Genomic DNA, 27,201 nt, shown 5'->3' with positions numbered 1-27,201 from the left:
CATGCACCCGCTGTGAAACGGCATTGTTCAGGAGAGCTGCTACGTTCGCGAAGAGGAAGTCTCCATCGTCGCTTTTTTTTGTACTTTTTTAGCCTCCTAGTTTTGCGCCTCTCTCCTCCAGACTAGCGGGTACAGAACTCGCCTTCGCTCTTTTATATATTTATTTTATTTATTTATTCACAATACCCCTAATAGCCCCCGTGAGGGGGTATTACATAGGCGGGTTACATAGCACACCTGTTGTATTAGCGCAGTAAAGCGGAAAAAATAAACAAAAAGAAGCAGGAACGTTCACACTGCAAACGCAAATAAGTACACATTGTAAACTTGAAAAAAGTGATAACGCAGTAATCAAATCATTATAGCAACAACAAATAACAAAGACAGGAATATAATACAGATGGTTCAAATTCAAGCACGACACGATGTATAACCTATCAGAACAACAACAACAAAATTAAAATACAGAGCAAAAATAAAAATATTCAGTGCACATTTTGAACGACGGAAAAGAAAAACTCAAAAAGAAGAGGTAAGTGCTAGGTTAGCTGTTCAATTAGTTCCTGGAATTTCGTGTTGTCTTTTTTAGAAGCGATATGAGATGGTAGATTATTCCATTCGACTATGGTACGTGGAATGAAAGACCGGGCAAAGGCAGATGAGTGGAAATTTGTGCGTTTAACTTTGTAGGAGTGGTCTCGGCGAGGGAAAATGACTGGAGGTGGCTCCAAGAAATCTTCGTGAAGCGACGCGTGGTGATACAGCTTATGGAACAGTGATAGGCGGGAAAGTTGGCGGCGATGTGCTAGACCATGAGTTTTGCCTTGCCTTTCGCTCCACGGGTTGAAAGGTGGGGGAAGTGGTAGCTTTATCCGCAGGCCTTTTTTACTCGCTCCCTCCCTTGCTCCGTAACGCGAATTCGCTTCGCCCTGTGGTTTCCTGTTACTTTTCTTTCCCTCTGGCCGCCTGAATGCTCCGCCACACCCCGACAAGACTGCCATGTTCGCTGCCCAGAATCGCCAGCAGTGGTGGTCACCCCGAAAGTTGTCCGTCTTAACCGAAGAGTGCGTGCAGGGCTGTTCATCTTAAGCGGATTTTTTTTTTTTTTTTGCATTGGGTCTACGGAAAACCAAACAAACGCTCCCGCGTTTTTCGGCATGAGTGAGAATTCGCCCTACCCGAGTTCGTTTTAACGGGAATTCACTGTATACAAATATCAAATAAATCTTGTAGCAAATGATGTGTAATGGAAACCGAAGGTGAAGTGGTGATCACCAGACAGTTTCTTGGCCAGACCCTCGCCGCAGAGACTTGCTTGCGCGGTTGACGGCCGCCGACCAAGGAACGTGATACATGACCGTGTGAGTCTAGTGGTACCCCTAGTTTCATTTGCCGTACAACTTGAACGCTAACGTGTGGTCAACACACCGATATCTCTGTCATTAATCTCCTATTGCGTCATCGCCGACGTTATGTAATATGAAGGAATAAGTTTTTCAATTTGCCGTATTTTTTTGACACAAAAGTATTTTTTTCCCGGATACACGAAGATTTCACTGACGTCGTATCCGTCACGGAAATTACGCCAGTACACCCTTGCCGAAGAGACCCGCCAGCAGGACGTCGCTCGCCAAGCACACCCACAAGACAGCCGCCGACCCGCAAATCATGCTCAGCTGCAGACTTTGCTGCACATTTCCCTTTCGTGTTTTGCCGATTCCTATGACAGAGGAATCAACCACAGTTTTTGTTACGCATTTTTCGCAGCTGGAAATTGAAAGAGAGTTGAGCGAGTTACCAAAGCGAATACCTTTAAAATAAACAAAGCTCTATTTATTTTCATTTTGTCTTAAAATGGACACAAATGTATAATTTGGAGTTGCTAATTTCGATCGATTTCAGTGCCGAGAACCCTGATGTGTACGCTGCACTTGCGATCACAACAGTTTAAAAATGCAGAAAGAAAACAAAAAGTGACAGGGAGGACATATAAAGACGAAAATAAAAACGAAATGTAGAAAGGAAAAAGCAAAAAGTCTGAGCAGGAAGGAGTCTGCAAAAATAAAGTAAAACATGGATGCCGTGGGAGTGCTTTACATGACATTTCAATGTTTTTCAAGGGACCATCCTTGTGTTCCCGTGTATGTTTTATTAATTCGCATATTTTATGGAATGCGTTGTTATACAGTAATCAACGGATTAGCCTATTGTGTACACGTATTGGCGACCGACTGACACCAGGTCGTCCATCACTTGCAAAGGCAGTGAGACAGCTTCGGTGTTGCGCAGGCACGCCTGTAAATGCAGAAAAACGTTTTTCGCTGAGAATAGCCGATAGATTCCGAACGTCCCACAAATTAGACAGCACGCGTACAGCAAAGAAGAATTTTGAAAGACCCAGAGCCATATGGTTACAAGATCAGCGACATGTACGCTTGCGTGTAGGGACAACACTTCTAGCCGTCGTTGCGTTGGGGAGAGAGAGAAAGTGTTTATTAAGATGCGATGGATGGTAGAAAGGTGCGAGGGGGCAGGAGGAGAGGGGAACTGCCCGGCGGAATAGAATTTAGAAGGACAACAACACTATAAGAATTAATTCTAGAAGAAAGAGTAAAGCGCTGCCTGTGTATGGCTTCCCCTTCCGAACGTTTAACCGTTTTGCTTGTGCACGGCTGTACACTCTTAGCCAAAATGGGAGAAAATAAGACTAACTGAAGCAATTACGCCTCGCGAGGAACATTTAGTCCCCAAAAGACCAAACGCGCCAAGATTAGGGCCGTGTGCAAAATGAAGGGACCAAACGTTGGTCCCTCGACGCGAATGGGACCAACGGAAAGACTAACAGCGCCCTTTGCTCCCGCAACGTTGCTGTTGCTCCCCCTGGCGGGGGCCCTCCGACTTGTTTCTACTTGTTCGGCGGCCAGCGGGGACGGACGTGCGAAAGGTGAGCTGCGGCGGCGACGGCTTTTCCCCATTCGCCCTTTTTTTGAAGTTCGTGAGCTTGCATCTTAGCGTCAGAGTGCCAGCTATTTTTTAAAACCAACGCCGGTCGATTCGCTGTGTTCGCTGCGCGTTACTGCCGACTGCGACCTAATTTTTATTTGTTTCGGTCAATATTCACCCAATTTTTTGCTTAACCCTAAAACAGTAAAAATGCAATTTCTCTTTAAACAAGTGGCCCGACCGCATAAATAACCGTCCCAGCAGGAGCAGCGTACAAAAAGGAAGCTAACCGCTAACTTCTTTTCTTTTGAAATTGCAGTTTTAATACATTTATAGCCAGAAATGTCAAAGCGTGGTTAACACGTGGCCGAGAATCTTGAAGGGCTCTAACTTTTTAGGCAAACATATGAACACTAAAATAACAAGATTGTGCTGTTAGGACACAAGAATTACTCGCAGACATATTAAATTTTAAATCAAAACGTGATATTTTAAGCAGGAAAATTACAAGAAGTCTGGCAGAACGCCGGAACTGCAACGGACGCGTACACTCTGAGGCTGAGTAGGGCAAAAATAGTTGCACCGTCGTAACCGCAACTACGTCGAGAATAAAACTAGACAAAAACGGTTAAAATCTGATGTAAATTGGCTCAGTAAGGCATTTTTTTCCATATTTTGCGGAACCCGAACTTGTAATCTGCCGGACCACAGCAGAACGGCAAAATGAAGTCTTCCTCCAAGGCGCGGTGTGACCGCCGTAATAAAAATCCTCTAACAAAATCATAGAATCTTTATGTATCTCACGGCAAGTTTTTTTTTTTTTTCTTGAGAATACAGTGTCATCTAATGGCCCCTTTTCCAGTACCGGCCCTCCTTGTGGCCGCCACGGCGAACCCAACTGGCAGTAACGCGCCCCCCCCCCCCCCCCCCCCCAAAATTGTTTGGCTTTCGGGGAACTCGTTCACGAAACATTCTCGTCCTGCAGTCCTTCCCGCACCCACCCGTCACCCGTGCCTTTCACATGAATTTCACAGTAGCAGGCGCACGCTCGCGTGACTCATCGAACGTGGCCGAAAGCTTCCTTCACTTTTTTTCATTTTCGTTGCTTCCTCACTGGTAGCCAAGCGCTCGCAGCGTCGTCAGCCTCAAACATTTTTGCCCCTTTTCTTTGAAAGCCTTTTTTTGTGTGCATGTACGAACTCACTGTGAACTGTCCGCAAAGAGGAAATAAAAACGTGCAGCCATAGCCACTCCCCATGCAGAAAGCTGAGAGGACGCCGTTTTGTTTGTTTCGCCCGAGGCTATTTCTTAAACATTGTTAAATTTATTAAACATTGAGAAAATTTGGCTCTTAATACATTTTTGAAATAAAAACGCATTATTCGACACCGACATCACAGCCAGAAATCAATAATGACCTTGTTCTATACAATCCCGCACCATCAGCGCAGGAAAGTAGGTTTTCTTCCAATAATTAAATATTTCTTCTTGTTTTCTTTTTATTTTTGATTGCAGTCAAACCATTTTGATTTAGAGCTGGTGCTGACAGGAAGCGTCTCTTTCCCTACATGTCTTGTGAAAGAGAGGGAAGAGGCCCTTGTTTCGTGCTACGTAAGCCTCTGAGAATGATAGCGAACCTGCATGCGAGAAATGAGCAATCTTTCTATTTTCTGTTGCCCTTATACAGTGGTTCAATGCGTTGAGTGAGGGAGCATGAGTCCCCAGGTTCTATTGCCGGTTTGAGTGGCGTCTTTTCTGCTGGAGTCGGAAAAACAACAATGTCTGAGTTTCGCTTGTTAACTACCGTGGCCATGGTCTTAATTAATCCGTAGTCTTATACTCAGTGCAATTCACAGGCCACATTTGGCTGCACTACATAAAGCGTTGATTTTGCTTCTTTTTGCTTTCTGAGTTATTTTTTACGGATGCTTGTTAGGGCTGCTGGAAACTGCGTTTTTCTCAGTTTTGCGTCCTACCATGAATAACACTTGTTTTGTTGCCCTATTTATTTCCTGCAGGAGCGTGACGACATACGCTTATTGCCGACAGCGTCACGGAGGATGGCTGTCTCCTCTCAACGGACAAGTACATCAAGACAAGTGGAGCACGCTTGCGCCAAGGACAGCAGCCATGTATACCCGGAATAGCCCAATACTGGGCGCATCGCCTCAACAAGGTGTGCCGTACAGGCCTTCGAAATAGAGACTCCAACGTCAAGAGTAGAGTACGGTTTACTTTTGTTGTGTATGTTGCTCACACAGTGTTGCAATAAAAAGCTTGAAAGTAACATTTTCTTTGTCGTGAGTACTTTGTCGTGAACAAGTGGCCAAGAAATACTGCTTCTGGTCTCTTGTGTTTACTCTTGTCTTCTGAATTGTCGGTCTAATGGAACGACAGTCCCTCATGGAGTACTTGCACGAGCCAGCACATCGTCTTTTAGTATGCACGGTTAATCCAGAGGGGAGCATTTGCAGGGATGAACATTTAGTCTTGAAAGCATCAATTGGTCTAGGGAGAGTAATGAGAAAGATTAACGATTGATACTCAGAGGACCAACGGTTGGTCTCCAGTCGACTAACAGGGGTGACTAACAGTTGATCTGCAAGGGACCAACAGTTAGTCTTTATTGCGGACCAACAGTTGAACCATCAAGGGACTAAGTGTAGAGGGACTAACGGTTGGTACCCTTGCCGTTAGTCCCAAAAAGGACTAATTCTAGTGGCAACGCAGTTAGTCCCCAAAAGGACTAACGCCGATGCCCCGTTAGTCCTTTTTGGCTAAGAGTGTACTCGGTTTCAACGTAGTTGCCCCGTCACCTTATAACCGCGACCAGCTGTTCATCCTCACAGCACTGAGCTAGTTACTGCGAGCATTTTGAGAAGAACAAAATAAGAGCTGGCGCAAAATGAAAACTAGTGAACACAATTTGTTCTTGTGAGTGCAAATACTTAAATGCAAACTCTGTCAAACAGTAGACGATCTCACGCATCACGTGAAATCTCCTTTCAAGGTCGGGCGCGGTGACGCCACGAGCTCACCGTTTTTTCGGGTCAGTGATACACTGTATTAGCCGTAGCCGTTATTAACTTAATATCCGACTATAGCGGCATTCCGGAGTTGCTCAAAAGAGCACGGCGCCTGTTCAGATCCTCCGACTATGGATTCGTCGCGTCGAGGACGTTGGATAGCGCCAGAGCTAATGTAGTTTGTTCTAGCAACGCATGCAGAGCGCACTGGCCTTGTTGCTGGTCTCTATCAAGGTGGGTGGTATCTGGGGAGCGTCCTAGTTTCTTTCAACTCCTTTCCCTTCTATCCCTTTTACCGCAGCCTCCGAACCGTACCCGATTACACGTACCAGCGGGCAATTAGAAGTCTTCCCGTTCTAATGAACGCAAACACAATTCATTGTGGGTTGAATAAATATGTCACGAGTTAACTTGAACGAGAACGATTTAGAGTGCACACACAATTACACAGGCTGTTTCCTGGGGCTAATAAACATAGACTGTTCTATGTCATATGCATTTGTTCGGTTCCCTTGTATGCTTTATCATTGTGTTTTATGCTCATTCTATTGCCAACGTACGGCAGTGAATGAGGGAGATCACTACAAAAAGCATATAGGCGCCAATTTATTTATTATAGTTGCTCCCGTGCCGCCATTACGTTGCTGCAACGACAAGCGTGCACAGGTAAAATTCAGACGCGAAAATTACGAAACAAGCAAAGGGAAACTTACGAAAAGCTGGCCGGCGGCTTGCGAAACTTCTTCTGTCCCAGTCACAGAGGAGTAAAATGGATTCGTCTAAGAATTGAGACAGAGGAAAAGAAAAGGTGGTGAGGAGGAATGCGTCAGCAGCACGCGTGTCTTCATGTGAGTAATTCTAGCATTCTTTTTTATGTCTTTTTATGTCTATTCTTTTTTATGTCTAAAAATCGACAATATTGCTTAAGGTAAAATGTGGAGGGGGCGGGCGATCACTAGGCTCCACCGTGCAAATGCAATCACTAACACCAAGGCCCCTGTTCTAATGGAGCACATACACATGTAAATTTATTGCCCACCAAATACCCTAGTCGTGGCTTCTACAGCCATTGGAAAAACTGGGGTCTAGAACACTTAACTGAGCTTTAGTGGGTCCCTAGTTCAAACCGGTGTCTTATTGATGAGAGGCACGCGCTATAGAACACGGACGCCGGCTTTTAAGTGCAGAGCACTTTAGGCGCTCGCCCTGTCGTCCTAGCTCGCTCGCTCGACCCAAGTATATAGAGCACCAAGGCGGCGTCCCGGGGTAACGCTGTTGTTCGCGGCGTACCCGGGAGGCTTCGAAATCCAAGCGGTTTATATAGTCATAAGCGTTCGAAACTCGTGAAACACTGGCGCTTTTCATACATCTTCCCGTTGTTTAGCGCAAAGAAAACTGTAGGTAGTTCCCGCGTTCCTTTAATTAAGGACGCCCGTTGGGTTGATTTTTACGATAGTAAACTCAAAATGTGGCCGTGCAACGCCGGAACGTGCGGGGAGAAAAGAGAACTCCCGCTGGCGCAGTGTCAGGCAGGGGGCGCGCGAGCACTGCGAAGGCGGGAAATTTGAATTGCATGGGGTTGTAGCAGTGAGAGGATGACGGCGGTACAGCCCATTACGACGAATCACTGCTCTCCACTTCCGACAGCTTTCACATTGAGTGGAACGGCTTTAATTTTTTCGCTCAATGGGCATTGATTAAAATGTCGGAGAAAGCTACCGGCTGCTCGTCATTTTATTACCTTGTTCTGATACGCCGCAGCCCAGCAGTCGAGGACCTGTAAGCATAAAGGTAAGCAGTTCATGTTGTACTTTTGTGCGTAGTATGTTCAGTGTCGGGAAATCTTCGCTAATGAATATTGCAAAATCTTACCTCGAGTGTTGACGCTTCCTCTAATGAATTCGAACAGCTGTTGTGAAGCTCACAGAACGCCGCCATTCGCTGCAACGAAAGCCACCGTAAAAAAGGAAGGAAGGACGGTGGCATTATATGCAGAAACACAGTGCTTAAAATATCGCTTACGTGCTGTTGTTACCAACATTGTTACCAAAAATTGTTACCAACATTGAATTCCGTGTTAGTTGACAAAAGTCAGCAAGAGCTGCCAAGATTGAGTAGGCTGTCTACTTACTGTCTCTAGACTTCCCAGCAACAACCTACTAACTTTTTGTAAACCACTGGCCACCATGTTTGAATTGACGCACTTCTGGAAGCTTTCTACAGAAAGTTTTGTGTAGACTGTCACTTAATCGCTGTTGCTAACCAAATAGTTTTTGACAGTACACTCAAAATATGATGCATGGGGAAAAGCCGACCATTCGTAGACCGTTCTGTGAATATTTCAACACCACAGCTTAACTGAAGGTCATTGTCATTCTCTAAAATATCGTGTAGTGGCTGAAAAATGAGAAGAAAAAAAGAGCACATTGCGCCAGCTTCGGCTAACCTGTCGGAGTGAGGCATCATTCACATTTTACCGGGGCATACATTGCCACGTGCAACTTTCAGCCAATGTAGCTATATAACCTCCACCTCAGAAACGTACCAAAGCCGAAACAACACAAACGCAAACAAACGCGACATAAGAATCGCATGTTCACCGTGAGTGCACTTCATTTGCCGATGCCGCGGCGAGGCGTGCCTCTCATTGCATGTTTACAAGACTGCACATTATTATTTCCAAAGTACAATAAAGGCAACATTGGAATGTTAACGATTGCACATATTTTATTTTTTATAAAATTGCAAGCTGCAAAAAATAGCAGAGAACTGGAACCGGTTACAAGAAAGGTCGAGCATCGGCACTTGCGCCGCGCGGTGGCTCTCTCGAGTAGGGTGGCTACAATGGCATTCTAGCCACCTTACCTCTGGTGACTGACGCGTTTCTCCCGGAGGTCCGCAAATATGAGGAGCGCCGGTGGCGGTTGTTTTGAATCGAGAGCAGCCAAAGCATCTGCGCCGGCCGAATTAGTTTAGCATATACAGTTGACGACCGAATTTTCGGACGCCTAATTTCTTGGACATATTTGATTACTCGGACTTTTTCCCGGCATTAGGGCATTCAGCTTTTTGGGGGAACATTTGCTTTTTCGGACTGCTTGATTTTTCTGGCATTTTCGCAGTCCCTTGGAAAGAAAGAAAGAAAGAAAGAAAGAAAGAAAGAAAGAAAGAAAGAAAGAAAGAAAGAAAGAAAGAAAGAAAGAGTGCATAAGATCCGGGGGCAGCCCATAGGCAGAAGTTCTGCAACTGTTGGAAGATAGTCTTCCTTATCCGTTCGAGATTGCGCTGTCGACAGCCCAATCTTGAGAGGCTCGATCATTCTATATCTTCATTCTTAATGAAGAACAGCCGTTTGACGATCAATTCGCAACGTGAGAAACACGATATAGAATAGGCTGTATCCACATCTGCATAAAACATGTTCTAAATAATTTTGCAACCGTTCTCAGCTGGTTTATTTTCCCGTTAGTGAACTCAAAAAACGAAAAATACGTGTACCTTGGGAAATTCATCGCGGGGAATGATTCTCATGACTTTGTGTATTTCCTTTCGGCACTGGTTAAAGATTCTTCCAAAGCTCGCCTTGACCTCCAAAAGCCTTTTTCCACCAGCTGCAAATAAAAAGAACGACAAATGCCAGCAGGAGAACAAATCGCTATCCGTTCGTATTATGCAGATCAAAAGTGCGCACTGACTGAGGTCCTGTCGACACACTGGGCAGACCAAACAATAGGAATAAACTTATGGGTTAACGGAAACACAGGACATGGTGCTTACAACCCACGAAAAAATCCCGGGCCATCTCACCTGACGTGAAATTTGGAGAGGAGGGAAGCATGCGTATTCATATTAGAGTAAGTCTTTCTTACAACACGGCGCGCGCTGAATAGGCGCTGGAGAAACGCCAGGGGGAGAAGCCATCGCGCGCTTGCTGAGGCGGTGGCGCCATCTCTTGTGTCGAACCAGATTTAAGTAATTAAATGAGAGACAGACAGGCCGTAAGTTGTCTTCGTATCACAGGCCGCAGCATGCGTTCTAGCGCGACATGTTGGAAAACGAGTGTACCGGTGTGTTCTCTTAGTACGCGTTATGTTCTAGCGAAAGTCGTTGTAAAACGAGTGTCCCGTTGTTTAAGTACCGCTACTAGGTGAAACGAAATGAAAATCCGACAGCCCTAGTCCTTAACGTGCTTTGCTTCCCACCCTCAACCTGCCCCCCGCCCCTCCCCCCCCCCCCCCCCCCTAAAAAAAATCTTCCAGAACTCCTAAGCATTTCTAAATAGTGGTGAAAGAGAAAGTATTAGATTCACTTGAACGCTGCTGAGTGAGCCTTCGAGTTCTTTGCGGGGTACCTGCGGTGAGAAACCGCCCAATTTTGCTATTGCCGAGGTTGTGGCCGTTGACGATGCAAATGCAAATAGCTGAACGATATAATGCCGCATGGCGTACCCTAACTCTCAGGCGACTGTTGCGACGTTACGTGATGCCAGAGTGGCAGTGTCTGTGGACATGTCACCTCCTCTGGATGCCGAACAGCCAACGATACGCGGACCAAGGATGCTTTGACGAGAATTCAAGCGTGGGAAAAATAAACTTAAATAAGTATATCATGCAGACTTGTTTCATAAGCGGCGATATTACTGACGGCAGGTGTCTCTACGCGGTTGAACAATTATATGGCATCCCCTGAGCAACTGTCTCAGGATCTCGTATTTTTTCGCTATTTCCAGGAATTTATGCTCGATTTACAGACGCTCATGCCAGAATTGTCAGCCCGCCTTGGTCTGGAGTGTGAGTGTTGCAATGGTTTTATAGCCATCAACTGGGAAACCGTTCTGCAACCACTGGGAAACCATCAGCAGTGACCGTTCTGGAGGCCACGGCGGCTTGAATTCCCGACACACTTCAATAAACACTCACATTGCAATCGATTGCGGCCGCGGTGCTGCTTTTCAGATGGAGGCGAAAAGCGATAACGCCCGTCGTGAGTCCAGATTTCGCCTCACGTTAAGGATCCGCACAATGTCAAGATTAATCTGGGGCCCTCCACTGCGGCGCGCCTGAGAGCCCAGGCGTAGCTTCGGTGCGTTAAACCATAAAAAAACCCGCGAAGACTGCTAGATGTAGCAGAGTGTAGCTTGCGCTACAAAACTTTTATACTTTATAGGTGCTGCAAGCGCAAGGCAAGGCTAAAAAATTTCAGGGAGGCTTCCAATCACGCGCAAAACTTGAATGGAGAAGCTTTTGTAGGCGAGCATTACCGGGCACATAGTTGCGGCGCTAGTAGTCGTCATATGAATCGATGCTAAAAAAATCTAGGAAGTCAAAATAATGTTGTAGGAAAATCCTCTAAAACTCCAGCCAATTTCAACTTCGTTGATAGTAGTACCATAGAAAAATGTGTACTTTACTACCATACTGTCGCACTTAGCCGGGCAGTTTCTTCGACGTAATGGGATGGAAACGGCAACGTGATGGAATGCTCCTTTGTGACTGATAAAATTCTAACCTGAACTTGTGAACGTGATATCAAAGCTGATGACAAGAAAGCCGCCGGTCATGACGGGGTAACCTTTCGTGTACTGAATGACAGAGCTGAAGTACTTAGACACCGGTTACTTCGTCTCTTTAATTATGCCATAGTTAAAGGTGTATACCCTGACAACCTGGTGATAGCAAGGGTATCGCCGATTTTCAAAAGTTGCCACCATAATGATCGTGGGAGTTACCGGCCAATGTCGGTCTTGAATGTTACAAACACTGTTTTTGAAAAACTTATCTTTAATCGTCGCCTAAAATACTTAGAACAGAATAACATTATAACTTCAGTCCAACATGGATTTAGAACGAAAAAAAATTACGTCTTCAGCTTTAATGGCACTGCGTAATGACGTGTACTCATCTTTACACCACAGTGAAATAGCAGGTGTGGTATTTCTTGACCTAAAGAAAGCCTTCGACTCTGTAATGCACTCGATTCTCTTGAAGAAATTAGAACATTATGGGCGTCACGGACACACCTTAGAATTTATTTCCATGCAGTTACTTGATCAATGTATATTTACTTGGTCAAGTATGTTTCTGTGGCCGATGTTCCGTCGTCACAATTAGCGGCCGTGCCTCTACAGGTATTCCCCATGGTTCGGTCCTCGGTCCTCTGCTATTTTCTCTGTACGTTAATGAACTTCCTTTGTACTGAACAACGTCCAGGGTCAAAATGTATGCGGACGATACCGCAATTATTGACTGTGGGAAGTCAGCGCAAGATGTAGTGAGTGCGATAAATTATGAGATTTTGGGCTTATCGAATTGGTTGAGTGGCCATAAATTAACACTAAACAGTTCGAAAACAAAATACATTATTTTCCGTTCCCCGCATAAGTGCTTTGAAGCTGACGTCATAAAAATAACTTTGGTGATTGTTTGCTAGGACAAGTTGACTCGATCAAATATTCAAGGGTGAATCTGAACTGCCATATGAACTGGAAAAAGCACGTGGCAACAATATCCTCTAAACTTGCATCGTCCCATTTCGTCCTCTTAAGAATGTATTTTAATAGAATGTATTTTAATATCCCAGTTCTGAAGGCCATTTACTACTCACCCTTTCGTTGTCACTTGACGTATTGTTGTGAATCTTTGGCATTTGCATATCAAACTTATCTCATCACCGCCTTCGAAAACGAGCATTACGTATAATGACATCTTCTAACTCTTATGTTCGCAGCCGTCCATTATTCTGAGCTTGAAATACTCCCGTTCCTACTTGTGCGTAAAATCAAGGTCTCCATAGTTATCAACAATTGCAATCCTTTTTCAGTAAATTTTGTTTGTGTTACCTACCAGGAACACCGGAAGTGCTAGTAATGCGAATTTTAACTTGCCTGTAACACAACCACCTACGGTCAACGGTTAGTGCAATATTAGGGAGCAAAAGTTTGGAACAGTTTACCTGTAGAAATAAAAATCACTAATAACTTTGTATTTACGCTAAAAAGATACTACTTTCCCAACATCGCATAAACTCTCTTTCTTTTTGTTCTTCTGAGTTTTGTGTAATCTTTTTTATTTTAGTTCATTGCATGTATGTAATATCTTTCGACTCACAAGTATAATCTTTGCTGGTGTATTTTATATGTATGCAATGGGCCTAAACTAGCTTCGGCTATTGGCCCAACAGTTCACGCCCTAAAATATACACCCTTCCTCTCTCAACCAATTTTTGCTATCATGATGCCAATGCTTCCGCTTCGGTGGATAACTACTCACCAACTTCGAAGGGCTTACAGCCAAGCACATCACTGCCGACACCGATGAGCAGTAGCAGGGACGCTCGCAAAAGCATTTCGTGTGTAGTCGCCTAGCAAAGAATTTGACCGGTACACTGCCGCCGTACTAGCTCCGTTCGTTTTTTCACTCACCATCATGTCTGCTGACCTATGCGCCACGAATGGAGAGAAAAGCGAGGAAAAAATAATATATTGCTTTTGTTCGTAGCGGCTTCAGGCTTTCGCGTCTCTCAAATGAGTAATGGAAAAATGGGGCCTTAAAGGAAGAACACGCGTCCATGGCGTAGAATGGCCTACGAAGTTCAGCTGACTAAACACGCTGCCCCAGATTAATGGTACAATATGGCAGGCTTCGTCGCGAACGCAGAATCTTTAGCCTTGCTCATATAGTCTCCCTACGGGCCAAGCCTACCCTTGTATCTGTGTCGTGGCACCGAAGTTTCTCATTGACAGCGCAGCTGTTTAGCAGTTTGTTAATCCCGGCGTTTCAGAAAACTAAGCATAACAGCATAAAAAAAGAAATCGCTGGCACCGGCAGGATTCGGTCGAACCTGTGTATGGTAGATCAACAGAGTTACAGTCTTACTCCTTCGGCTACGACCGGGAGTTAGTACCCAGGAGTCAAACGGCTTACTCACTCGGCTGTGACTGTGGGGAGAGGAGACACACGACCTGCTCGACACGTTGCACCTGCGGGCTCATAGTTTATGTGTGCACATTACGTTCGTTCGTTCTGCTTCTTCGATTTACATCTTCGTCGACGTTAAAGCAACAAAGATGGAGTAGAAAAAAAAAAGCGAAATGGTCGTAGTGGTCGTGAAGGTTGCGTACGGCTTGGCTACCTTCAGGTCTTACGCGCTAGTGTGAGCCTCCTTCATTTTTTTAAAGAGAAGTTTTATGTGCCTCACTGATGGCGCCGAAAAGCGAAAACGCCGTGCAGGAAACCCAATTTTCTATAATGGACTTCACAAAATGATGATGATGATAAGCGAAGGCACTTCAAGTGAGTCAATAAAAGAATCATGCTCCCCTTTGTCGAATTACGACGATGGTTGTACCCGAAGCTTTCTCGTGATCGATTCCTTGATTGGCCAATCCCATACTGCGAGTATGTGCTACACTGGCGGTACTTACCACTTTTCTAGAATACCCACAGAAACCCTCGGATAAGCACTCCGTAGTCCTAACGCCAAAGTTCGGGGTGTAAGGTGCGGATCGGTGTCTGCTGCTTGGCGTTCAGTGAGCAATTTTTTGAGTGGTTGCCGGTTTGAGGTGTTAAACCCCAAGATTTGACGTTAGTCCTAACGTCCTAAAACTGAAAACGGGACGTTAGGCCTAACGTCTTCTGGCTAGTAGTGTCACTAGATACCTTTTCTAGTGACACTAGGGGCGAACAGCCTTACGGCACGCAGAGCAACGCCATTCTTCTCGTGATGGATTCTTTGGTTGTCGTCTGAGTTTTTCGAGCAGCTTCGGCCAGGTCGAAATTGAGCAGTCGGGTAGACGCTGGCTTCATAACTCGAGAGGCCTAGGTTCTATTCCGGCTACGGGAAACGTTTTTTTTTCTTTTACTTCACCCACGATCATTTATCATCATCGTCAGAGAAAGTTGCCTTTCCTGCAGGGCTTATTGGCGTACAACGGTATCAGTGAGGTGAGGACTAGAGAAGCAAGTTTTAATTAAATTTAGAGGTGCGCGAAAAAAAAAAACGTGTTTTTTTATGTTCTTTTTTTTCAGAAAATATGGAAAATTGAAAAAAATACGATTCCGCACACATCTAAAAATTTTTAACATGCTTGTTAAGGCGAAATCCTAAGATGTCTTATTAAACGCGAGAAGTGAGCGTAGTTTCTGACGACTACATGAATGAAGCAAAATTACGGCCGCTGTAGAAAAAAGGGAAGAAATATGCAGAGAAACTTATTCGGCATGAGGTCGCGGGTTCGATTCCCGGCCGCGGCGGCCGCTTTTCTCATGGAGGCGAAAAGCAAAAACGCCCGTGTGTACGAGATTTCGGCGCACAATAAAGATCCCCAGGTGGTCAAAATTAATCCGGAGCCCTCTACTACGGCGCGCCTCATCGCCTGCGTTGCGTCGGCGCGTTAAACCCCACAATCAATCAATCAAGAAACTTATTTGGGTTCGAATGGGGTATGAACCAGGGTCGTGAAGAGCCGGCGCCAAGTGTGGTAACTACAACCGAGTAACCCTGTACCGCGCCAGGATGGAACAAGAATCATCTGGGTGCGTGCCGCATAACAAGTGAACGTGACACACCGCATACACGATACAGCCGGGAAGACGCCTTCAATAACCGCTGGCTTTCGCCTCCAAATCACTCGTGAGATTTAAGTGCCCGATGAATTTTTCCGTTAGCACCGAAAAGAATATAATTGTTACACGCTGCATCACAAATGTGCCACCAGAGCTTGCACTCTCCTCAAAATCTGAGCATGATTTCACGCCAAGGTATTGATTTCAGAAAGCGTTTCCCTAGATGCAGATTGGTTGCATCACAAAAACATTCCCCGTGTTTTTTTTTTTCAATATTATCCTGGTTGAAAAAAAAAATCAACCTGTTTTCTTCTGATGCTTTTTTGTTTCGTTTTGTTTTTTAAACCAATCCCATCTCTTGTAAGGACACTAAAGCTTTAAAAAAACGATTCCCGTGGTCAGAATCGAAGTTGGGTCCATCGCGTTATGAAGCCGTTTGCGCCACTCCGACACGGTCGAAGTTGTTTGGATCTTGGACTTTGATTTTAACTCAGGTTTCTTTAAAGAAAGCTTCGCGTTTCAATCACGTATCAAGAAAGTAGCTTTCATTTTGGAAATATATATCGCCTATGATTGTTCTTCTGTGATGACGTTATGGATCTATAATAAAAACAGGATGAAGATGGTCATTCACGAGTTAGCTTGCTCATTCCGATTACTCGCAAAGAATTTTCGGAAGGGCTGTAAGGGTGGGCGTTTCCAACTAAATGCAAAACCAATTCAACTTTGCGAGATCAATTTCAACGCTATAATTCTACGAATGAGCAACAGTTCGCAACTTATAATAATAAAAGCAAACTTCGAAAACTATACGATTGAGACCTGTCTATCCCTGTGATTCCAATTTCCCCGTGGCGACGGCGAAGTGAAAGAAGGCAGTATCTTTAAGATTTTTATTTTCTGATGATTGGCGGAGCCCCTGATCGGGTATGTGCCATTCACTAACGAACACCACCCTTCTCCTCCTCCTCCTAGTCAACACCGGCGTACTTGGGCTCTCACTTTGCGCTAATCCGTGTACGTGAACGGTTCCCACCACGTCTACCAGACCCAGACCAAGCTCCAATATCAAGCGCTCTGCAGCAGTCACCGGTTGGCCCTTCCGGTGGCGGCCAGCTGCGCCTTCTCCGGCTACTCCGGAGGCTCGTCCACCCAAGAGATAGGCTCTGACAGCGCTTTTAACTGCTATCGTCGGGCCCCGCCTCAAACAAAAAACAAATGACTGCGGCTTAGCTCAGCTAACTTGGACATGCAAAGCAAAAGCTTGGCTTAGTCTGTTTGAGTCTTGGTTTCGCTTGGTTACACCTTTGATTTAGCTGTATTGCCGACCATGTCCCAAAGCCATACGGTTGCGTGCAACGCTCACAGAAGGAGGCCGGGCGAACGCGGCGTTCTTTCATGGCGAACGCACCGTTCGCCATGAACACAAAAAAGCCATCCAATTGTGTGTTCGTTAAATATTTTTATATAGCTGATCAATCCGCATACATCATTATTAGTGTCTGACGTTCACATTTCCTGTGCAAAGCCTGACACCCATTTTAGTGCTCGTTCGAGGTCCGTAGATGATTGTGCACCCAAGTCCGGTTTTCTTCCATATTTTGCCTCGCTATATTAAATAGTAAGTGCAGCTAGCGTTCCATATATCATGTATGCAGCCAGTTTAACCTGTGCTCGTATCTGAAGCTTCATCGCTAAAACTTTCCGCACTAATTGTTCGCCGCAACTGGCGGTTTTCTAAAAAAAAAAGTTGCGTCCAGTGGTTTGCGCAAGACGCCCGACCACCAGCAGTGCCCGTCAGCAACGCCCTGATCGGTGAGGAAATGAAGGTCGAGTCATTCAATTCGTTGCCTCGCTGCTTTCGGCGCCCTTCGGCCTCCTTCACTTTCCTGCCTTCTTGCGGTCGGGGCTCGACTGCGACTTGTTGGGCGCAGGCTCAGTGACCTTGGCGGCGGAGCCCACGCGTTCCGCCTCATGTGCCGCTTCTGCCTGCGTTAGAGAGACGCAGAAAGTGGGAAGCCGCGGAAGTGACTGAAAAGGAATGAGGGAACTGGCTGGAAGAGAATCCAACAATGCCACAGGTTGGGGACTAAAATTAACTCCCTTAGGGCTGTCGCTAGCGATATTATGTTTCGAAATAGGGAAAAACCAGCCACTTCCGGTGCGATGCCGAAAGTAATTTCAGAGCAACGACCTGATAAAGTATGGAAAATTATTAATGAAACTCTAGGACGTAAAAGGGAAAACAACATTCTTTCTAACATAGTTGTAGAGGGCCGCAATTTAAAAGGCGTTCCCTTGTGTGATTATTTTAATGAGCATTTTGTAAATATGGTTCGACCAGCAAAAAACCTTACCTTCTCCCCAACCCATTTTCAGAACCAATGACACAATATTTCTCAGTCTAACGAATCAACTTGAGGTTTACCGCACATTTATGGGCTTAAGAAACAGCACGGCTAAATATGTTAACGATATTGAAATAAAAACCGTTAAGCATGTAATGGATATTCTCGTGCCGTGCCTTGTACATATATTTAATCTCGTTCTGTGTTCCGGTTGTTTCCCACATGCTATGAAGAAGGCGAAAGTGTCTCTCTTTTTCAAAAGTGACAATGCTAATGACCCTATAACAACTACAGACCAGTATCCATACTTCCGGTTTTCTCAAAAGGATTAGAAAAACATAATTTACTCACGCGTAAACAGCTTTTTGTGTAGATATAATATACCCTCGGAGTGCCAACATGGCTTTCAAAAAGGCAAATCTACAGAGACGGCGCTATTAACCCAGAAGGAGCTTATGATCGCCAACATAGAAAAAAACGAAATGACGTTAGGCATATTTATCGATTTTAGCAAAGCCTTCGACTATCTAAATCATGAAATATTACTAAATAAGTTGTATGACTACGGAATACGCGGCGTGTCAAGTTCCCTTTTTACGTCCTATCTTTCTGATCAACAGCAAGGCGTGGCGATAGGCGATTTTTATTCTTCTTTAAAAACAGACTCTTGTGGTGTACCCCAAGGAAGTAATCTAGGGCCCTTATTTTTCAATGCATATGTCAATGACATCGTTAACATTCCTTGTGATGCTACCTTCCTGTTGTATGCAGACGACACCAGTCTTTTTGTTTCGGGCAGTAATATAGAGGAAATCATGTTAAAAGCTCAAAAAGCACTTACTGAAGTTTTTGAATGCTCAAACACCAATGGACTTAAAATTAACGCGGGTAAAGCTAAGGCAGTCTTATTTAATCTAAGAACAAAGCAGCAAAGGTGGAAAGTATATTAACATTAGGGGGCACGCCTGTTGAAATGGTTGACAAACATAAAATACTAGGTATCACCTTTTCTGTAGACCTCACATGGACGTCTCACGTTGAAATGCTAGCTAGATCCCTGTCATCCGCCGCTGGTGCGATATCACGTTGTCACCATTTTCTCCCAGAACACATTAAGCTAAAAATTTACCACGCCCTATTTGCTACCCACATTAACTACTGCCACCTAGTGTGGGGAACAACTACGATGCATAACCTAGACTTAATATTACGCCTGCAAAAGAGAGCACTTCGATTTATTTCAAATGTCCCTTCCAGAGATCCTAGTGCACCGCTGTTTTCCCGACATGAAATAGTTAGCGCGAGGAATTACTATGATTTCCGTCTACTTAATTCGTATCTTTTTTCTAATGACAAGTTCAGAAACTATATACAACAATTTCAAGCATTACTCTTCAAACAAGCGACTCTCGCACACGCAGCGGTGACAGGTGGCTCGTTCCCCTTCGGCGCACCGGGTATTTTCTACAGTCCTTGCAATATTCATTGCCCTCGATCCTTAACAAATTTCAAAGAGATGGTATCGACTACAGAAAGTGTACGAAGACGAATCTGCAAAAATATTTTGTGGCCAGATAGCTATTGGTCTAACTTTTGTGCACTTGTATAGGCTATTATTGTTTGTTCTGGTTTCTTTTTCTTTCACACAGTGAAGTGTCACATGCCTTGGATAAGGTATAGCTGGCTCTGTTATATTTCAGAATTGTGTTTATTGTGTCTATGCATTTTTTCTATTGTTACTTAATGTATGTCATGATTAATATTATCTAAGAGTATGTGCACTTATGCATTGTTGCATGTACATTTATGCATCTGTATATATCTGTTAATTTCACGTATATATTAGCATGTGTATCCTTTTTACCGTTGCCAAACAGCTGCTGTGTTTACGGGCTTCCAGGCAGCCTTCAAGTGGTCACTGACCGCTTTTTCGCCTGGTGGACCCCCAGCACTGTAATGTTGGAAAATAAACTTGAAACTTGAAACTTGAAATTAAACGCGTTGATAGGCCTTGCCCCGCCCCTAAACCGATAGAGAAGATATCAAACCACCCTCATTTACGAACATAATTCCCAGTGCTGAATCCTCTCCATTGAGTATGTGCTATCAACATCCTCATCGTCATCATCGTGTAAATAGCACTGTCAAACACCGTTCCGATCAGACATGACACCTAAACCTGCGGCCTGTCTCCTCTTGACTTAACATTTGGTGCCGAGAAACCCGGGAAGAAGACGAGGGACCTGAGAGCAGCAGGGATACCAGTGGCTTCGGGCAAGTAAGACCCAGAACCGTTCACCGCTTTATTACTTCGAGCGACCTGGAACCATGGCGGATAGGGACAGAATACCGACCAACGGCTCCCTCGAAGGCGCCGACGCCAACACTGGCGTTCCTACTGTCGGCCTCGAGGGACGGGTGCCGACCAGACTCGACCGACACCGGGCGCGGCCATCCCCGGTGCACCAACGAAAACCGACCGCAACTCTTCAACCGATGCAGACACGCCACGTCCCGTCCCGTCCACCGCGCTTAGAACACACAGTGCCGCTACCAAAGAGCAAGCTGGTGAGCTAGACGCTCTGCGTTCGTTGCGGAAGCACATCCGAGCTGATTTCAAGAGAATTTTTACTGAGGCCGACCGAATATTGAGTTCATAGAATTACTACGTACCGAAGCTGGAAGCTAAATTAGATGACCTCCAACAAATCAGAAGCGATCTAATCGAATTGGATTCCGATATTTTCCACCTGATCGAAGACTAAATTGAGCCTTAGGTTGAGGAGGGGGATCCACACACGCTCTGCTTTTTCAGAGAGAACGCCTACCTCACAATTGGATAGAGTGCCTCAAAAAGAAGCAGCCTTAAGACGTCAAATCTTCATCATTTTCCGAAATAGCAGTCTTTCTTGACACGCCCTGAGACTTCGTGTACTCGTTCACCGAAAGCCTGCCCAAGGCTATGAAAGGGAACGACGAGAACCTACCGTCAACCATGAAGCTAGGAGAAACACACCGTCAGGGCTGCCGACTTGGGCGTAGCGCAATCATCTGACGAAACACGCACTGAGCCGTTACCAGGTAAGCTTGGGTACGTGTTTGTCCCGGACTTCATATACGGTGAAGGCTTCCCTAAACTTGAAACCGTACCCACGAGTGTACGCGTACCAGTATCTCATGCGTGCCCAGGAAGTCTGCTTGACAGAGCAGGTCCAGATACTGAGGCATGCATGCACCCTGCACATGAAGACATTCTTACCTCTGAGAAGGGCTCCTCTCAGAGAAAGCGTTGTCGGCTTGGGACCTCCCGTCGATAAAACGTTCCCAGCCCCGTTACGGCAACGAACCTAATCGCAAGAGCAAAACGCGGACCGGGAATCCGGTAAACTGCCGGTACAGTAGACGCGTGCCCCTGAAAAACAGCCGCCGCGCAAGAGGGTTGAAGATTGTCAGGAGATCGTGGGAGGCCGTATTGCCATCTCCCAAGGACATGAACCATCGGCGTCGAACTCGTGAAAACTTGCAGTCTCGCCATCTGGACACAATTACCGACCCTCTGCCCTCCGTCCCATTATTACGACGCTCGGCTCTTATCAAGCAGCAACGAAGATTGAGGCACAGGTGGAAGCGAAGACTGAGTCCTACCAATGTCACATGTCCGTTACGCCTCGGGCCAGTGCAGCAAAATATTAGGATCGCTGACTCGTTCATTTCCAATGATCTTCTCGCGGGCGGGAGTAAAAGATGTACAAGCCGGTCCGACGCGACGATGGGTACAGTGACCGTTGGTATAGGATGAAAAATCGTCGTCAATGCTAGCTACGCCTGCCTACGCACCGACTAGAGAAGCATTTGTTTCTCCCAGCTATCGAGCCACCACACTCGGGAGTGGCCTACTACCCATCGTGCACCGACCATCATGGCCTGGTGCGGATTTAGCTGCGAGTGGAAGGGCGAAGCTGGAAACAATGGTGTAAGTGTTCGATGACTTCGACAAAAGGGCGATATGCTGGCTTATCTACCGTCAGGCTCTGCTTGGGAAACGTGGCAGCAGAGTCATCGCGCCACCAAGCAAAGCAGCAACGTCGCAAGTCCCTTGACAAGAACACCTGCCCGCTTCCCATCGACCATCGAACTCGCACGCTCAAGCTGAGGCCGCGCCGAATCGAAGGGTCCGAAGTGCGTCAGGAGCGACGCATCACCGCGTGGAGCTGAGCTTCTGAGCTTCTGCTGAAGTGCTCGGACGAACCGTGAACTCACTGCACTAACGTCATGGCGAACATAACGTGTACAAGAGCCTGCAACGCCCGAACGCTATCGAGACGCGGCTGCAGCCAAAAAAAAAAAAAGGGGGGGGGGGGGGGAGGTCGGACTACCTGCAAGACTGACCTCGCTGTCCCTTTCATGCCTGTAGCTTTTAGTGGCAGACGCATGTTGCGGCGGCGGGAGTATGTTGAATCCCCTCCGTTTAGTATGTACGACCAACATCCCCATCATCATCATCGTGTAAATGGCACTGTCATTAAAGGTCAGAACCCCATTCCGGTCAGCTATGACACCGAACCCTGCTGCCCGTCTCATCTTGCCTTAAAACCTAGAATTGAGCCAAGAGAACAGTTTGAAATAGAAGAAAATCACAGGCCTCACGCAATAACCTTGGCACAGCGGGGGCTCGAACTCCGACCATTTGCACCAAAGCCCGTGATTATACCCCTGGGCTACTGAGACCGAGCAGCAGGTATCCATTTAGCATTTGTTCAAAACATTAGAAGGGGTGTTCAAAGCGAATCAGTAGACGCACTAGGTGCGTAGAGAAAGTGGCGGGTTTGTACCCACAGAGGAACGGAACCTCGCAGCTGTCGCCAATGTCGGCGTCGAAATTAAGACGAGAATTCTTTCAATTAGCTGTACCAGACCCAATGCAAGGGGGCACGAATTCTGCCTTGATACACGTGCGCAAACGTCAACATTATCACGAGGTATCCGAAAGCATCAGAAGTGTTACCAGCTATGTCGGTCGAACACAATCCCGCTGAAACAAATCGGCGTAAAATACCTCGGATTTACAACACACACGCCTTCTGCCTCAGTGCTTTAACGTTTGTGGGGTAACGCCACATGAAAGCAACAGAGAATGCTCAGCCTTCGAAGAACGACGGAAGAGAGAAAAATATTTTGAGCCAATTCTTCAGTTTGGTCACTTTTCATTTGTGGCCACCTATTCCATGGCCTGTATACAGTCAAACCCGACTATAACGTACCCGTATAGAGCGAATTATGCTTATATCGAACAAAAATAAATCAGTTACGGAAATACACGCGAAACATATTCCTTATAACGAACTTCACATCTAATATATATCGAACTCGGCATGCCTCGAATGGCCGCCAAAATGCATGGTCTCGGAGCGGCGATTGATATGTTGATTGGCCGCGACCGTTGAGCAAAGGTCGCGACTTAGACATTGCGCCTCGTATGGAGTGACATGACGCCCGACACTTTCCGTAACTGTTTCCGACGCGCGGAACTCACGACGAAACCCGGCCAGTCACTGAGTCCGGACCAAGACGGCAGCTAGCCAACCTTCCCGATTCTGTGCCGAAAGGAGTGTCCTTCGAAGGTTTCCTGAGTGTCGACGACGACGTCGCGGTCACTGTAAGCCCGTCGGACGCGGGCACCATCAGCAGAACCGTCGTAATGCTGATGAAAAGCACCGAGGAGGCAGAGGATGTCGCGAGTGAAAGCGCGAAAGCTTTCTAAGATCAAAACTGAGTGAGACGGGCGCCAGGACCTTCGCAAAAGTGCGTCCAACCTTCGCTGCAATTGCGTCCAATCGGTCGTCAAAATTTCAAAGACCCAAATCGCAAACGAAGAATCAACCCCTGTTGCGGTTATTCGTGCACTAAGTAAACGCATCTACGAGAGATCTACACGTATTGCCGATGCGTGGTCTATGAGATAAATGTACGCTATTGTACTCCTTCTTCATGATCGACGCGTGTATCGTTCTTTTAACCGCGCTCTTTTTTCGCGATTTTCAAGTAACCATTTTGACACAATGGGAGCCCGGTTTCATGCACGCGCCGTGTGTCCAAAGATCATATCAGAGCTTTCTGGTCGACCAACCGGTCTATGCGGAAATGTGTTAGTCTTTTGACAGGATGCCATCGGTCCCACTACGAGACTGTACTGTTTAAAAGACAAGACGTGCCTTCGTTACACCAAAACCCACCAGGCTTGCAAAGCTCAGCTTCACAGAAAGTTCCGGAAGCCAGTTCCAGCAAGTCAGCATGGCACGGTCGCTTCACGCAGCCTCACTTGAGCGTTGGCAATAACGCTGTATTCATAGTTGGCGTCGCGGTGGGGCCACTCGAAGAGGACTGCTTTCCAGAACGACTGCTTTAGCCCAAGGCGGCGATAATGCAGTATCGCCGGTCTTGTCTGTGGCGGCTGCCCGCAGGATGCCTCCTACATCCTTTTCCCAGAGTTATCTCCGAACTATGGAGCTGCGGCAGCAGCGAAGTGGATACTGCAGCGGCCGAGCGCATAACTAGGCACTTATCAAAGACCGCACCCCGTGCATTTCGCTCCAGTGGCAGCGGCTACGTAAACTGCATAGTACATCACAACTGTAAACATCAGTTAAGCGCAGGGCAAAGCAAAAAGGACACACCTTGGGAGCATCTGTGCCCTTAGGCGGCCCTGGCTGAACCTCCGGAGGTTTTACACTCGCACGCCTCTCAGTGCGTTCAGGCGGAAGCTGCAGGCCCAGGTGAGCGAACAGGTCGTCGCGGAAACGCTTGAGCATCTGCTTCCTAAGCAAATCAGTGATGTCTTGGACACTTCTAGGATCGCGCGGGGGAGCCGGCGGCGTTGGCTCAGGTGGCTGGAGAAGGGCGGCCGAACTCGTCGACGGCCGGGACAGGTCTATGATGAGGGGCTCGCTGGGATCTGCGGAGAACAATTTGCCGAAACTTTCAAAGACGCCAGACAGAGCGAAAACACTCCCTCCTGGGACGGAGTTCTCAGTTTTGTCCATTTTCGGTCCGTTTCAAATAGTCCGTTTTGAGTGAGCCCTGACTGCTTGAAAGCAGACGACCGGGTGTGACGCAACACGAGCGGGTTCTCATGTCATTGGTCAGAGGTATCGAAAGTGAAACTATGTCACGATTGAAATGAACGCGAAATGAACATTTTTTAAACGGAAAAACTCCGAATTCCTCCCGTGTATGAACAACAAAGAAACACTGGCCATTTGCCGATAGGGCTGCGGCTTGTTGAGCGACCTGGAGGCAACCAATGTTGCAAGACTAAGAAAGACAGGGAAGCTGAGTTATGGTTTCTCACCGTTCACGCACACATCAGAAACACCTCTCGTGACCGCGTTCTCTTAGTGACCAAACAGGTGCAGGGATATTTTTAATCGCTTCTGGGAGCTACTAGCGCAATATGCGAAAGCGGGAAAACAAGCGGGAAACCCTACATTTCTTCTTCCGTTACGAAGTATCAGCCCTTCGAGCAACCTACTCCTAAGTGCTGTCCACAACACCGGGAACAATGCACTGTGACTGATTAAATTTAATACCTTACGCATCAAAAGCGTTAAAAAACCAACAATAGTTTTTATTCAAAAACAACAATTGTCCTAGCAATCCTTCCATCTGAAGTACGGGGGATGCTTAGAAGTAACAACTTGAAAACGGAAGCTTAGTTAACCTTCTGTTGGTCTCCTCTTGAACTATCTGTTGAACTTTGACGTTACTCTCGTCGGCCGCTGCCGCAGCTTCATCCGCAGCCGCTTCCTCAGGACGCGGTTACAACGAGCGGCTTCTCGAGCTGTTTTACCCTCTTCCGCCGTGGCGTACTTTCTCCGTCTTTTCTACGTGTTCCTGGGGCCGGTGCGTCGTAGAAGCTAAAGTTTGTCCCATCGTCCTTTCCGAGAACCTTCCCCAGATGGCTGCTGCTTCCCTATCCAGCACGCACTGCCCGGCTCGCGCTCCGATTTTCTGCGAGATTCTGTGACCTCAAAACTATTTTCTGTGCTTCACGAGTTCCCGGAGACATATCTAAAGCTTTCGCCTTCAAGACGAATGAAATCTATTGGATCCATTCCGCATCACTGTGGCTCTGCGCTTGTGCCCGACGCGTGTCATTAGGTGGTGTCCGCGGCCTCGACACACACGTACGTTTAGCGGTAGTCGCGGCGTGGCCTCCTCCTTCACTATATAAAGGCATTGGCACCGGAACAGGAATTAGTGTTGATATGAATGTTCCGGCACCGGCGCTGTGGACGCTCGTGCCGGGTAGCATGCTCTGGAGGTTGCCCCCGCACGGACATGGCATCTTGTGGCATGAGCACGGTTGCTCGCAGTTGCAAACCGGGTGGCAGCTGCAGTTATGGCCCGTTGGGTGGCTGTAGGGATACACGCTGCCGGCCGCTGCCCCTGTGCGTCGGAGACGGAGAGAGTTACGGAGACATGCGAATATTTAAAATGCGGTTGCGACTATAGACAAACAGCAGGTGTGTAGGCAGGAGCTCCAAGCGTATAGGCTCACTGGCACTGGAAATTAGTTTACGCCCACACTGTTGGAGCGATATTTACGAGGTACTCCAGGTACGCATGCACGGAAATGAATTGCGACTGTTCAGTCGCCTTTTGGTGTGTTACCGCAAGGCCTCTAGTGGTGTCCGGGACAGGTCATCGGACGCAGTTTTATCGAACGCTATTTTGTCGAAGGCATGCTCACTTCATGGAAGCCGTTACGTTGAACGCCGTTTGCCGTTTTATCGAATCGGTGGGGGCCGTTTCATCGAAAAGTACGCACTTGCCATTGGTGCACGAATTTTTTTACACAAGTTTTTCGTATCATCTTGCGGCTGCTTTCAGACCGTATGTTGGCTGCAGTCCTCTCCCCCCTGCCACAGTTCAAAGCAGTTTCCTAATGGTACCTCTATGATAACCGCACGTGGCATCGTACCAACACGATTTGGCGGAGCAAAGCAACGAAAATTTGACAGACGTATAGGATAGAGCATGATTTGCGGGTTGGTGGCTGTCGCGTGGGTGTGCTTGGCGAGCGACGCCCTGCTGGCGGGTCGCTTCGGCAAAGGTGTACAGGTGGGATTTTGTGACGGATATAACGTCAGCTAAATCGTGGTGTATACCGGCATAAAACACTTTCGTGTTATAATATAAAACCCGAAAACGAACAACCTTAAGTACAACTTACTCTATAGTACTAATGGTTGCTTCCCCGCAAGAAGACCCTGTGTGCAGGGGTGCACCCTTTACAGGCCGCTTGCTTCGTCGTACTGGCGT

The 27,201-nt window shown here is 46.7% G+C and overlaps 1 protein-coding gene across 1 annotated transcript; it reads right to left on the bottom strand.

Moving 5' to 3' along the window:
- Positions 1 to 544: 544 nt before the first annotated feature.
- On the bottom strand, positions 545 to 13,498 carry LOC144151796 (uncharacterized). The gene is made up of 6 exons (XM_077682932.1): positions 13,238 to 13,498; positions 9,468 to 9,580; positions 7,842 to 7,910; positions 7,711 to 7,746; positions 6,683 to 6,748; positions 545 to 2,295 (listed from the first exon to the last, which is right to left on the bottom strand). The coding sequence occupies exons 1-6, from the start codon at positions 13,311 to 13,313 to the stop codon at positions 2,200 to 2,202; spliced, it is 456 nt and encodes a 151-aa protein (XP_077539058.1). The 5' UTR covers positions 13,314 to 13,498; the 3' UTR covers positions 545 to 2,199.
- Positions 13,499 to 27,201: the final 13,703 nt, after the last annotated feature.

This window comes from Haemaphysalis longicornis, unplaced genomic scaffold (assembly GCF_048455015.1).
Source record: "Haemaphysalis longicornis isolate Haplotype H1 unplaced genomic scaffold, Haemaphysalis longicornis Haplotype H1 scaffold_9, whole genome shotgun sequence".
NCBI lineage: Eukaryota > Metazoa > Arthropoda > Arachnida > Ixodida > Ixodidae > Haemaphysalis > Haemaphysalis longicornis.
This window is presented reverse-complemented; position numbering and strand designations above follow the sequence as displayed.

Excerpts from the sequence above, each read along its gene's own strand:
- LOC144151796 (XM_077682932.1), bottom strand. The coding sequence starts at position 13,313 with ATGCTTTTGCGAGCGTCCCTGCTACTGCTCATCGGTGTCGGCAGTGAT. Across the intron at positions 9,581-13,237 it reads CTGTAAGCCCTTCGAAGTTG|CTGGTGGAAAAAGGCTTTTG; the intron begins GTGAGTAGTTAT and ends TTTTATTTGCAG. Across the intron at positions 6,749-7,710 it reads CTGCGGCGTATCAGAACAAG|ACGAATCCATTTTACTCCTC; the intron begins GTAATAAAATGA and ends CTCAATTCTTAG.